The sequence below is a fragment of the Cricetulus griseus genome, chromosome 3 (assembly GCF_003668045.3).
Source record: "Cricetulus griseus strain 17A/GY chromosome 3, alternate assembly CriGri-PICRH-1.0, whole genome shotgun sequence".
NCBI lineage: Eukaryota > Metazoa > Chordata > Mammalia > Rodentia > Cricetidae > Cricetulus > Cricetulus griseus.
The window spans coordinates 229,248,697-229,263,633 of record NC_048596.1 but is presented as its reverse complement, the minus strand read 5'-3'; the positions used below and the strand labels follow the sequence as shown (position 1 = coordinate 229,263,633).

The 14,937-nt window shown below is 38.5% G+C and overlaps 1 protein-coding gene across 2 annotated transcripts in view; it reads right to left on the bottom strand.

The window, feature by feature from the left end:
• Positions 1-11,031: 11,031 nt before the first annotated feature.
• Positions 11,032-14,937, bottom strand: part of LOC100769236 (aldo-keto reductase family 1 member C13) — a 33,553-nt gene continuing 29,647 nt past the window's right edge. For both annotated transcript variants that reach the window (XM_035442845.1, XM_027405095.2), the window contains 2 exons: positions 12,372-12,454; positions 11,032-11,271 (listed from right to left, as the gene is read on the bottom strand). In XM_035442845.1, the coding sequence (XP_035298736.1) occupies positions 11,229-11,271; positions 12,372-12,454 (126 nt within the window). In that variant the 3' untranslated portion in view covers positions 11,032-11,228. The remainder of the gene's footprint in view (positions 11,272-12,371; positions 12,455-14,937) is intronic.

Genomic DNA, 14,937 nt, shown 5'->3' with positions numbered 1-14,937 from the left:
GTACCACAAATGCCTGGCTGAGTTCAGGTTTTTAAAGTCTCACCTTTTCTTGTGTTCTAGCCTAAGGTGAGTCTGGACTCCTCTCTGGCCCCCAACTCCCCCAATAAACCCCTCTTCCTTCTTCCTGAGCATGCCCCTCTACAAGAGTGGAACTTCCCAGCCAGGGGGACCCACCCTGAGTCCGGACACACCCCACCCTTGCCCCCCCTCTGCTCTCTGCCCTCTGCCTGCTGCCTGAGGTGAGTCTGGGCTCTGCTCTGGCCCCAACTTCCCCCATCACCCTCCTCTTTCTTCCTGAGCCTGCCCCTTGACAGGAGTGGAATTGCCCAGACCCGAAAGCCCACACTGAATCTGGACACACCTCACTCTTGGTCCCCCCTCCACCCTCTGCCCTCTGACTGCCACCAGAAAAGTGGACCTGCCCAGACAAGAAGGCCCACCCTGAGTCTGGCCATACCTTATGTTTGTCTCCCCTCCCTCTGCCCTTTGATTGAGGAGACTAAAAAAGAGTGAGAGATGCCACCTGTACCCACTGGAAGGAGGGATGGGAAGACAACAGAATAAGAGCACACTTAACAACAGAAACACCAATATGACACCACCAGAATCTAGGGACTCCACACCAACAAGAACTGAGAAACTAGATGCAAAGGTGCAAAATACCCAGGATAGGATTGAAGAATTGGACAATGCCATTCAATCAATTATTGAAGCATCTAAGGTAGGAGATCACAAATTTGAGCCTAGATTTGAATGTTTGGAAGATAATTTACAGAACAGGGCTGACAGATTAGATAGGTCCATAAGGTCGATTGCTGAGGACTCAAAATCAGCAAATGATGACCTGGAATCTAGACTCCAATACCTAGAAGGCAGTTTTCATGTCATCCAGATGCTAAGGACAACCATATTAAAGACCTAGAAAAACATGTAGAGGAGCAGTTAGAGAAATTTACAGATTCACTAACATGCTTGGAATCTTTTATGATGCAGTAAATTGAAATTTTTCATGAGGTTATCATTACTAGGCTGAAAGAGCATTGGGATGCCTCAGAGGCAGAATCACTCCAATCCAAGGCACCTACTCCACCCAGGTATCATGACTATTCCTCTAAGGTTGTTACTCGGACACCATTAGTGTACCCAGCTAACATGGTAGAAAAGAAACACACTCAGGGACAGATGGCTTATGTATGGCAACCTATACAGCTGAAGGATCTTTTTGGGGGGAGGGGAAGGAAAGGGTTTATTTTGCTTACGCTTCAGCATTGCTGTTCATCACTGAAGGAAGTCAGGACAGGAACTCAAACAGGGCTGAATCCTGGAGGCAAGAACTGATATAGAGGCCATGGAGGGGAGCTGCTTACTGGATTGCTTCTCCTGGGTTGCTCAGCCTGCTTTCTTATAGAACCCAGGACCATTCACCCAGAGATGGCATCACTGACCATGGGCTGGGCCCTCTCCCATTGATTACTAAATGAGACAATGCCTTACAGCTGGATCTCAAGGGGGCATTTCCTCAGCTGAGGCTCCTTCTTCTGGTGACTGGAGCTTGTGCTGACACAAAAACCACCCAGTAAAAAATGACCCCTTGACAACTTGACACATAAACACAACCCTTCTTTTCTTACTCATCCTCAAGAATACTACAGGCTTTACAAACTCAAACATTAAAATTTCAGTTTCTTTAAAATAGTCAATCTCTTTAAAAATCCAAAGCCTTCTAAAATTCAAGTCTTTCAACTGTGAGAACTTTCTTCAAGAGGAAAAAATCAGGGCACGGTCACAATTAAATCAAAATTCCAACCTTCCTATGTCTGGGATCTTCTGGACTTCTCTGGCTCTGCTCTCTGCAGCACGCACAGCTTGTCTTCTAGCTGGCTCTACTCCACTGCTGCTACTGTCCTTGGTGGTCATCCCATGTTACTACCATCTCCAAAATGCTAGGGTCTTCTGCTGCAACTGGGCTACACTTTCACCAGTAGCCACTCATGTGCTCTCCTCATGGTGCCAAGCCTCAGCTTCTTTGCATGACCCCTTCAGGCCTAGGCCTTCAGCTGCCACTGAGGCTGCACCTTCACCAATGGCCTTTCATGGCCTCTCACAGTGCCCAGCTGAAGGATCTTAATAACAGTAAAGAATCAGTTGTCTCATAAGGTCTTCATAGCCCATATGTAAAACAGCTATTACATTCATGGGCAACCTTTAACAGCATGATGCCCACAGATTGGGAATGATTGGTGGCAACTGTACTTGAGAATTCATGGCAAATCTAGTGGAAGGCATTGGTCAGGGATGAGGCAAAGCTCCTTGAGTGTCAAGGCATAAAGGAAGGTTATTAAGCCCCCCTAGATAAGATTCCTGGTGAGGGTATTTATGATAACCCACAGGCTCAGGCAGAATATGATGACCATATACTGTCCCTATGTAGGAAAGCAGCATTTAACACCTGGAATAAGGTTCGTGAGCCAGGAGAACGCCTAGAAGCTTATACCAGAATAGAACAGGGACCTACAGAACAGTTCCAGGACTTCTTACAAAGGTTAACTAGGGCAGTAGAATTACAAGTAACAGATCCGGCAGTAAGACATTCGATTGTATTTACAATAGCTTATGAAAATGCCAAACCAATATGCAAAAAAATACTTTTGCCTTTAAAGATCCAGATCAGCTCCACAAGAAGAATGGGTTTTGCATGCAGCCAATATTGACTATAATGTGCAAGATACTGGAGCTTGGGTAGGAAAAGCCACCTCGAAAGGTTTAAAAAGGCAACAGGAGATTAAAAGTTCTAGAGGTAAAGACCAAAGGGTTTGGGAAGGAGAAGCACCTTACAGAGACCAAAGGTTATTACTGCTATGAAACAGATCCTTGGGTAGGAAGAGCCTTCCCCAGGAGACCACGAAGGCACCAGGGACCTAGATGTTTCAGCTGTGGTAGAATGGGACATATTAAGAGAAATTGTAGACAAAGGAATTCTAACAATGCCTCATATGGAAGGCTATTAATTTCCAGATTGTGTAGATGTGGTAAGGGCGGACACTGGACCAATGAATGTAAATCAACCAGGGACATGCAAGGAAACTTGTTAAGGCTGGGAAACACCAAGGGGGACCTCAAGAAGGCCCCCACATCAAAAAAGTCCGGTCGTTCCCAGTAGCAATGGCAGACAATCTCTCACCTCTCAGCAGTAGAAGACAAATAGATAGTTCTTTGCCTATTGTGAAAAATAATACTGCTCTACATGGTAGTTTGGCTAGCAATAAAGAATCAAATGTGACTGGAAAAAATGAGAAACAAATATTTTGGCAAACTTCTATTAATGATAAAAAACCTCAGTTGAGGACTCATCAGAGACCAGGTGAGTGACCCCTTGCTTTTACCAAACTCCTGTCCAAAGCGCCATTCACCCAGATCCCCCCCAGGCTTGTCCCTGCTTAAAATAGACACGCCCAGGCAGGGAGGAGCTCCCTGAATCTGGGTACAGGCCGACCAATCCTCCAGGAGGTGAGTGATCCACCACTCTTACCCAACTCCCTATCAAAGCCCCATCCATCCCGATCTCCCCGGGCCTGCTCCTGTTTCGGGTAGACCTTCTGCCCAGGCAGTGAGGAACCCCCAGAGCCTGGAAACACCCCACTCTTACTTCCTGTCCCGCCCCCATACACCCGATCCCTATGGAGGCCTAACTCCTTCAGAGTGAGGAGACTACGAGGATAGGCAAGACCATCCAGAGCTTCAGACATTGAATTCCTGGCTCCCACACACTACAGCGTAACAACAGGAGATAGAGAGATCCTACCTGCACTCACTGGAAAAAGATATGGGAAGAAGACAGGATAAGAACTCGCTCAACAACAGAAAGACCAATATGACATCACCAGAATCTAGGGACTCCACTCCAGCAAGACCTGAAAAGCCCAACATAGTGCATGAAGAAGAGATGAACCTCAAAAATTATATCAGCAAGATGATAGAGACCTTCAAAGAGGAAACAAGAAAATCCCTTAAAGAAATAGAAGAAAAAGCAAGCAAAAAATTACACGAAATGGAGGAAAAGACAAACCAAAAAATTCAAGAAATAAACAAATCTCTTAAAGAATCTAAAGAAACCCAAGAAAAAACAACCAAACAAGTGAAGGAAGCTCTTGAAACAGTTCAAAGCATGAAAGCTGAATTAGACACAATAAAGAAAACACAGAATGAGGCGATGCTGGAAATGGAAAGACTGGATAAACAATCAGGATCTAAAGACGTGAGTATAACTAATAGAATCCAAGAGACAGAAGAGAGAATCTCAGCTATTGAAGACTCCCTAGAGGAGCTAGAGGTTATACATTCATTAACCAAAGAAAACCTCAAGTCCAACAAATCCCTAACACAAAATATCCAGGAAATATGGGACACCGTGAAAAGACCAAACCTAAGAATAATAGGTGTAGAAGAAGGTGAAGAAACACTGCTCAAAGGTACAGAAAACATATTCAACAAAATCATAGAAGAAAACTTCCCCAACCTACAGAAAGATATGCCTATGAAAGTACAAGAAGCTTATAGGACACCAAACAGACTGGACCACAAAAAGAAGTCCCCCCGACACATAATAATCAAAACTCCAAATCTACAGAATAAAAAGAAAATATTAAGAGCAGCAAAGGAAAAAGGCCAAGTAACATATAAAGGCAAACCAATCAGAATCACACCCGACTTCTCAATGGAAACTCTGAAAGCCAGAAGGTCTTGGATAGATACCCTACAAGCACTAAGGGAGCATGGATGTCAACCCAGACTACTGTACCCAGCAAAACTTTCAATCATTATAGATGGAGAAAACAAGATATTCCATGACAAAAACAGATTTAAACAATACATATCCACAAATCCAGCACTACAGAAGGTTCTGGAAGGAAAACTCCAACCCAAGGAACATAACTACATGCACAAAAACACAGGCAATAGATAATCTAATTTTGCCAAACACAAAAAGAAGCAGGAGGGCAAAATCCACACACAATGACACCACCAACAATAAATCCAAAACAAACAAGAACCAACGAACAATGGACATTAATATCCCTAAATGTCAATGGTCTTAACTTACCCATAAAAAGATATAGGCTAACAGAATGGATACGAAGACAGAATCCATCCTTCTGCTGTTTACAAGAAACACACCTCAACTTCAAAGACAGGCGATACCTCAGAGTAAAAGGATGGGAAAAGATTTTCCAATCAAATGGCCTCAAGAAACAAGCCAGTGTAGCAATCCTAATATCTAACAAATTGGACTTTAAACTAAAATCAATCAAAAGAGATGAAAAGGGCATTTCATACTCATCACAGGAAAAGTCCATCAAGATGAAATCTCAATCCTGAACATCTATGCTCCAAATACGAAGGCACCCACATTTGTGAAAGAAACATTACTAAAGCTCAAACCACACATAAAACCACACACACTTATAGTAGGAGACTTCAACACCCCCCTTATGCCACTAGACAGGACCACTAGACAGAAACTTAACAAAGAAACAAAGGATCTGACAGAAGTTATGACCCAAATGGGTTTAACAGATATCTATAGAACATTCCATTCAAACACAAAAGAATATACCTTCTTCTTAGCATCACATGGAACGTTCTCTAAAATTGACCACACAGTTGGCAGCAAAGCAAACCTCCACAGTTAAAAAAGAATTGAAATAACCCCCTATATCTTATCAGATCACCATGCATTAAAGCTAGAATTCAACAACAATGGGAATTGCAGAAAACCTGCATATTTGTGGAAATTGAATAAAACCCAATTGCACCACTGCTGGGTTGAGGAAGAAATAAAAAAGAAATTAAAGACTTCCTAGAATTTAATAAGAATGTAGACACAACATACCCAGACTTATGGGACACTTGGAAAGCAGTGCTAAGAGGAAAGTTCATAGCACTAAGTGCCCACATGAAGAAACTGGAGAAATGTTACATTAGAGAATTGACAGAACAACTATAAGCTTTAGAGCCAAAAGAAGCAAACTCACCAAGGAGGAGTAGATGCCAGGAAATAATCAACCTGAGGGCTGAAATCAATAAAGTAGAAATTAGGAAAAGAGTACAAAGAATCAATGAAACAAAGAGTTGGTTCTTTGAGAAGATCAACAAGATAGACAAACCTCTAGCCAAACTAGCCAAAAGGCAGAGAGAGAGCATGCTAATTAACAAAATCAAAAAAAGGGAAGGATATAACAACAGACACCGAGGAAATCCAGAGAAACTTCAAGTCATACCTTGAAAATCTGTACTCCACAAAATTCGAAAATCTAAAGGAAATGGACAGTTTTCTGGATAGATATCACTAACCAAAATTAAACCAAGAACAGATAAGCAGTTTAAATCGACCTATAACCCTAACAAAATAGAAGCAGTCATCAAAAGCCTCCCAACTTGGACTCTCCCAAAAAGAGCCCAGGGCCAGATGGCTTCACTGCAGAATTCTACCAGAAATTCAATCAAGAGCTAATTCTAGTACTCCTCAAAGTGTTCTGCACAATAGAAGCAGATGGGATATCACCAAACTCTTTCTATGAGGCTACAATCACTTTGATACCCAAGCCACACAAAGATATGACTAAGAAAGAGAACTACAGACCAATATCCCTCATGAACATCAGTGCTAAAATACTCAATAAAATATTGGCAAATCGTATCCAAGAACAATGGAGGAGAGGTACCTTAAATGACCTCCCCTGATAATGAGATTGATGACTGACAATATGCCACCTGATAGCCCTCATACAGCAGCTGGTGGAAGTAAAAGCAGACACCCCCAACTAATCACTGAACTGAAATGGAATCCAGATGCAGAGAAGGTCGAGTGAGGAGCAAAGGGGTCCAGACCAGGCTAGTGAAAAACCCAGAGAAACAGCTGACCTGAACAACAGGGAACTCTTGCTCCCCAGACTGTTAGCTGGGGTACCAGAATGGGGCTGATCCAGATGCCAGGAACATGGATTTCAGTGAGGAAACCTCAGAAATCTACAGGACCTCCTGTCATTGTTCAGTACTTATCCCTAGAACAGGTGTGGACTTTGGGTGCCCATTCCACATAGAGGAATACTCCCTGAGCCACGACACATGGGGATTGGTCTAGGCCCTATCCCAAAGGATACAAAAGACTCTGATGACACCCTATGGAAAGCCTCACTATCCAAGGAAAGCAGAAAGGATATGTGATAGGTAGGGTTTTAGTTTGGGGTGCGTTGTAGGGGAAGACGGGAGGGAGAAGGGAACTGATATTGTCATGTAAAACAATCTTGTTTCTAATTCAAATAAAAAATTGACAGAAATGAATAAATAAAATGGGATATAAGTCTAAACAAAATTCTCAGTAGAGGAAACTCAAATGGCTGAGAAACACTTAAATGTTCAACATCCTTAGCCTTATGGCAATACAAATCAAAACTACTTTGAGATTCCATCTTACACCTACCAGGATGACTAAAATCAATAATACAAGTGACAGCTCATGTTGGGTAGGTTATGGAACAACTGGAACTTTCCTCCAATGCTGATGGCAGTGTAGACACTATGGAAATCAGTGTACCATTTCCAAAGAAAGATGAGAATTTATCTACCTCATAATCCTTCTATACCACTCTTAAGCATATGCCCAAATGATGCTTTATCCTACAACAAGGGCACTTGTTCAACCATGTTCATTGCTATTCTATTCAAAATAGATAGAATTTGGAAACAACCTAGATGTCCTTCAACAGAAGAATGGATAAAGAAAATGTGGTACATTTACACAATGAGGTATTTCTCAGCCACTTATAAAATTGAATTCATGAAAATTTTAGGCAAATGAATATAGAAAAATAATCCTGAGTGATGTATCCCAGACACAGAAAGATAAATATGGTATGTATTCTGCTCCTATGTGGATATTAGACATTAAATAAATGATAACCAGACTATAATCTGTAGACATTGAGGGATTAGGTATAGAGTTAGTGAGTAGATAGGATACATGGATCTCTCTTGGAGGGGTAAATAGAATAGGTTTTATGGATGGAGTTGGGACAAGGGGGATGTGAATGGGAGGATGTAGTGGGAAGGTGAAGGGGAAATGGGGCTAATGAAGGGAAAGAGGGTCGAGACAGCTGGACCTGAGAGGCATTTGAAGAGTTATAAGGCAACATAGTACAGTAGAAACTTCTAAATTACATGAAGGTGATCCTACTAGAGTCTTCAAATAATGAGGAAGATTGAGTCACCAAATGAAGCTTCCAGTAATAGGACTGTGTTAGTTCCAATTGAACTGTTGACAAAAAGTCCCAAAGGAAATCCCCAAACAATACTACCTGTTGACAGGGCATTTGGTTGTTCTGCATATACTGACACTAAGGCCCCATTGCTGAATACAACACCCATACAGCACATTGAAAATGGAGAGTTTGAACTGATACCTATATAGAGCCTTCATCCTTACATTCTAGTGACTTTGATAAGGGAAGTTACTCTGCAGACTGCCAAAAGAAAACGGTAAACACTAACCCAGATACAAAAACCTTTCCTCTACAACACTATCCTGCCTGCAAAAATACAATAGGGCAATGGTGACACAAAGCATGTAGGAGTACTAACCAATTTCTGATTTGACTTAAGACCCATTCCAGATGATGGAATTCATAAGCTGCACTATTTGGGTAACCAAGAACCAAAGACTAGATAGCCCAGAGGTACAACAATAACTCTTTCCACCAGACGCCGGAGCCCACCACCAAGGGGTACACAAAATAACACACGGAGACTAATATTAGGTACAGTCATTGGCTGCTGGCCAATGACTAGGATTCCTTATCTGCTGGCTCAGTCTTAATTATCAACCTATTAATCTATATATTTTATAAAGACGTATCAAGGATGCCGACCTTATGTGTTCTGTCTTCCCTGGGGATCACAAGGTGACTCTGCTCTTACTGCATTTCCCAAAATCCTCTTCAACTCCTAGTCCCACCTATCTTGCTTCCCTATTGGCTAACAGTGCTTTATTCAACAACAAATAAGATAAACATATACACAGAAGGACATCTTCCATCACAGAGGCCCAGGATAAAACTACATACTACTTGTCTAAAAGAAAAAAACTAAAGAAAATAAAAGAGTAGTAATAAAATTATAGCTTCCAATTTAGTATTTTTATGAGACTCCTGAGTATATGAATGAGTAGGTCTGAATCTTGTTCTTTCCTTGGTTGATCCTTTTCTTCTGTTGGTTTGACTTGTCCAACTTTGATGTGATGGTTTGTTTTATCTTATATTTTATTTTCTTGTTTGTTCTCTCTTAGAAGCCCATTTCATTCTAATGAGAGACAGAAAGGGAGTGGGTGTGGAATGGAGGAGAGGTAGGGAAGAAATTGGAGGAATGGAGGGAAGGGGAAATGTAATCAGGATATATTGTATGAGAAAAGAATCTATTTTCAATAAAAGGGTAATTTTTAAAGAGGAAGGAATTTTTTAAAAAAATGAGGAAGAGGCAGTATGATATCTAAAAAGGTATCAAATTCTCTCTTCAAATGTTGTGGAACCATGGTCAGTTTTCCATATTATGGAAACAAATATTGGCCAATATTCCAATAATTTTCCTATGGAAAATTGTTTCTAAGATAAATAAAAACAGCACCATAAACCAAAGGTGTTGCCCCAGTTTCAGCAGTTGTCTATGATGTTAAGGTACATCCAGGGATGAGAGGAAAGGGTAAATCATTTTAGAGGATGATAAGCGTAACTTTGCTCTGATGAATTTCAAAACATGAGACCAATAAGATAGATTATTGTAACTTCCAGGATAATTACTCTACTTAAAAGCAAGAAATTGGTTAACTGTGGATGCGACCTATCAACCAAGATCACACTTGCATGTTTCGCAAAGCTGAGTTAAAAAAAAAAAAACAGTAAAATTTCCTGCCAATTGAAATAATTTTGTTTGGCTATTTATTTTGTTGCTGTAGATACTAGACTATTCAAAGAATCTGGATAATGTCAATTAGCCAATATCAAGTAAATCATTGATGTTTCCATGAGAGTATGTGAGACTTCATAGCCCCACACTTTTTTGGTATTTTGTTGTTACTATTTTCATTTATTTGAAGTTGTACTTTTATTATTATTATTATTATTATTATTATTATTATTATTATTATTATTATTATTATTATTATTAAAATAAGAAGATGCTCTAGAGTCTGGGAAACATAGGCTCTTCATGAGTAATATCATATTTATTTATGTTATCAAATATAGAGAAATAAATCTGCTGCACAACTGGAAGCTTCAACCTTACTGATTAGTGTTCATTGTGCTAAAAAGTACTTTTCATGCTACCAGAGGAGAAAGGCAATCATAAATATCACTCATCTACCAACCCTGCAACTGGCAACAGTGACTTGTTGGCAAGATATACTGGTGGAATAGTGGCATAAATGTTATGGAAGTAGCCCAACCCCACTTTATTAGATTTAAGGCCTGCTACAAAAGATGCAAGCTGACATTGTTAATGAGGACAAAAACCTGAGATTAAATAGGTCATAGGCTCTAGGAGAAACCTACTACTGCTGCTCTAATAAAGGAACATAGCAACTCCTAATGACATATTTCTATACGCCTGTTACCCCTGTTACCTCATGAGCCAACACTATCTCTGGAATGTCTTACTCACCATTTCCAAGGCTCTGGGATTTAGATGCTGTGAAGAAACCCTGGCACTGTTGGTCAATCTTTCGAAGAATGCCCCACCTTCCAGACTGAGAACCATGAACTGCATGCAATATGTTTTCTTTTTGGCTCACAGGCCAGATGAGCATTCTCACAAACACCTGCTACCTGAAGCTTTGCTAGAGCAGAATGTCTACACCCAGTACAACCCCTTAAATTGTCATTTTCTAAACTCTTTGCCCAGACTTCCACAGAAGTTAATTTTTCGTCTCAGAGATTCAAAAGAAAGCAAACCAGACAAGAAAAACAGACAGTACTAAAGATGTTATCATTATTTCAAAACATAATGAAAGTTTAATGAGTTATGGTGGACTGGTGGGCCCAGCTCTAGATGAAGTTGCATTGTTAAGCAGTTCAGATTGAGCAGAAGTGATGTTCAATTGACAGCATCTCTGATGTCACCCACATCAGTGTCCATATATCCCAAGACTTGGGATAGAAGTCATGTCACAGGCCTCCACACTAAAATTCATCAGAAAAGGGGTATTCTTGGTGGCCCTCCCCACTAAAATAGAAAAGAAAAACATAAAATATTAATGCTTGGATTCATTTCTATGGTAGTAAAGGCAGAAATCTATGTCATTTTTACATTTGACTACTTAATTTTCCTAACTGGTTACAAAATCTGCTATTTTTATTTTCACAGACATGATGATGAAGGAAATGTTTTTGAAAAAGCATAACTGATTTTTTCAAAATTGAATTCCCTAGCCTAGAGCAGGAAAATACAGACATTATCACATGCTACTTCCTTTTTGCTTCCATAGTCAGTCTGCCAAAGCACAGAAGGAAAGATTATGTCCCATATCAGTCTCTCAGTAAAAGCAGGAACTGAATATCATATTTAATGAAAGTCTAAACATTAAGCATCACAAGATAATGTGGAGAAAATAGTGTATAGGTACTAATTTCCTTGCCATCTCATGCAACATAATTTGTTACATTCAGAATGTCTCTAATAAGATAGATTTCTATGTCTAAGGGTAAAGCTTACCTAATAATTTGTATATCTATATAGTTTAGCACCATTACAAAACATAAATTGGCAAAACTATAACTAATTAAATATTTAATAGGTGGTAAGAATTACTAAAGGCTTGCCAGTCTCTAACATACATTATGGCTCCTCTTTAATCTTCAATTTGTTCTATTAATAAAATACTTTATTAATGATGAACATGTACATGCCAGTCAGTTTACCCATTTTAAAAATTATGATATTTACTTTCATTGTGAATTAAAATCTCCACAGATAAGAGGCATTATATATTCCTAGTTTGTCTTTATCTTAAATATGTATAACATATCATATTATGTAGCCATAGAGTAAGAAGAAAGGAAAGATTTGAAGACTATCAATTTCACCAGTGATAGAGATTCTTTACTTAAATAGTATTTCCTTAGTCTTAAATCTTTTGTGCATAAACTATTTTCAGTATTGAGATATTAATAATTCAGAAATGAGAAAAATAAAAGTTAAAATAACTGTCTTCATGGAAGCTTTCAAGAAACTTATGAAGTGACTGATTCCATGAACAAACATTCACTAAAAAGGAAAACAAATAACCTAAAATAAATTGTGGCATATTGATAAGAGTGACTTACAATGGAGCAGGTGCATATCTTAAATTTCTATTCAGGCCATCTAGGATTTTCATATCCTCTGAAGGCAGCTCAAATTCAAATACCTATTGAACAATTAGAAACATTTAAGGACACTGCCCACTTGCAAATTTTTAAAACCCAAGTGAATCACATTTTGTTCTGCAAAGGAAACTTTTTAACATACATTAAACTTCTGAAAGTTATTAGAAATCAAGCAAAATACTCAATTAGTCAATGGGCATCAGATACCACTTTTGAGATATGTTAAAGCAGTACAATATATCAAAAGGAGATGTAGTAGATACAAAGGTGATGCTATTCAAAGACCATAACGATAATGTCCAAACAATCCAGAGTGTATTTCTGAACCCTATAATTCATGTATTTATGTGAATAGAAACAGTTCTTTGCAATATGATATATGGCAAAAATAATTCAATTATTAATTTTATCATTTCCAAAAAAGAAAGGATTTGATTGAGGGTTTCACTGACTGCCCTTGGGTTACTTTACATAAGAACAATTTTTACTAATTTCTAAAATAATGGCACAAATAGGTCATCAAATCCTTGCTTATTTCTCCAGAAAATGTTGGTATATAAAAGAAGGCAAAGGGTGTAGAAAGGGATGGATGAAGGAGAGAGAGAGGAGAAAAAGCGTAAGGTATCAAAATCTAGCAACTGAGCCGGCGGTTCGTGCAGCACACCTTCAGTCCCAGCACTCGGGGGGAAGAGGCATGTAGATCTCTATGAGTTCAAGGTCAGCCTGGTCTACAGAGTGAGTGCCAGGACAGGCTCCAAAGCAATACAGAGAAACCCTGTCTCAAAAAACCAAATAGGAAAATCTAGCAACTGATACATCTAGTTAAAAAGCACTGAGTAAACTTTTCTTTATTTTAAAAAACTAACAAAATAACAAAGAATAAATTATTAAAAGATGATAAAGAGAACCATTTCTCTATCAATAAACCTAACAGAATATATTAAAATGCCCTAATATAAAATAAACTAAAAAAGTTATTAACATATTAAAAGGGAACCTAAAATTGAAAATTCTTATAGTTACATATCAAAATTCTTAACATTTCAAAACTTTAGTTCTTCCTCAATTGATGAACCAGCTTAATACCTACCTAAAAGCTTAGATAATTAAACACTGAAATATTTAATCAAGGTAAACTACAATAAATGATTAAATTCATATATATGCATATATGTAAATATATGAATTATCTGCCCAGAAAGTACTTTTCATTTTTTAGTAAAATAGAATTACATCATGTTCCCCATGCTTTTGTCTCTAGAATGCTCAAGTTTTCCTGCTACTCTCTCCCAAACTCATGGCCTTTTTTGTTCAGTTATTCTACACACATACACAATACACATATACTCACTCACAAAGACAGCCTGTTGAATCTGCTTGGTGTTGCTTGTATGTATATGATTTTATGGTTGACCACTTAGGATTGGATAAACAGTTAAGGAGCTCATCCTAAGGAAGACCAATTCTTCAGGTCTTAGGCTCTTAAGTATTCTGTAATTGGCTGTAGTTCTTTGTTATGTTCCCTTATGAGATTTCTGCCTTACATGTAGAAGTGCCTATAGGTGTTGGCCTTATCCAGGTCTTGTTTAAGCAGCCATATCATTGAGGTAATTTGTCATATTTTAAATAGGAGAAAGTAGACCAAAAGGATTATCATTTTGTTCAGCAAGACTGATATTCCAATATAATTTGAAATGGGTGAGCATATACCCTCCCTGGGGAACAGAAAGGGGTTGGGATCCAGGGTCAGTGGGGGGCAGGAGAGGAGGGGGAAGAGGGAACTGAGACTGACATGTAAAAGAAGCTTGTTTCTAATTTAAATTTAAAAAAGGAAAAACAATTTCCCTAAAAAAATGAAAAAGAAAATGGGTGAGCATAAATACAACAAAGAGAATCCATGAATATAATAATTCTTGTTGGCACCACATAGCCATTTAGAAAATTATTTAAGTGTTCTTTAAATTTTTATTTTACATAATTTCAGAAACTATACTTTAGTTCAAGTTTGGAAAGCTATACTATAATGCATATATATATATATATATATATATATATATATATATTATATATATAATATCCCAAATGAGGGAAAGGACATGACATTAAACCACAAAGTAAAGGAATGAAGAAACACAATAAAAGAAAAACTTTTGCTCATGAAAATAAACACAGAGAGATAAAAGGAGAGAATGAAAACAGCAGAATTTAGGATAGAATAAATGTATCTGAATTTGCAAGGTAATTAATATGAAGATATAAATGTTACAAATTAACTACAACTTGATTTCCTATCTCCACACTCCATGCAAATCTGCACCTACTTCTACTAAAAGGTGGTATCCATATTATCACTCCTTTAATCTTAACTGTTTCTATCCTTTTTCTATTTCCACGTGTGTTTTTCATGTTTACATTTGTAGTGGCTAGTGTGTGTGTGTGTGTGTGTGTGTGTGTGTGGTGTGTTGTGTGTGCTGTTATGAGACAGAAGAGAAGAGAGACTCGAGAGAGAGAACGAGAGGAGAGA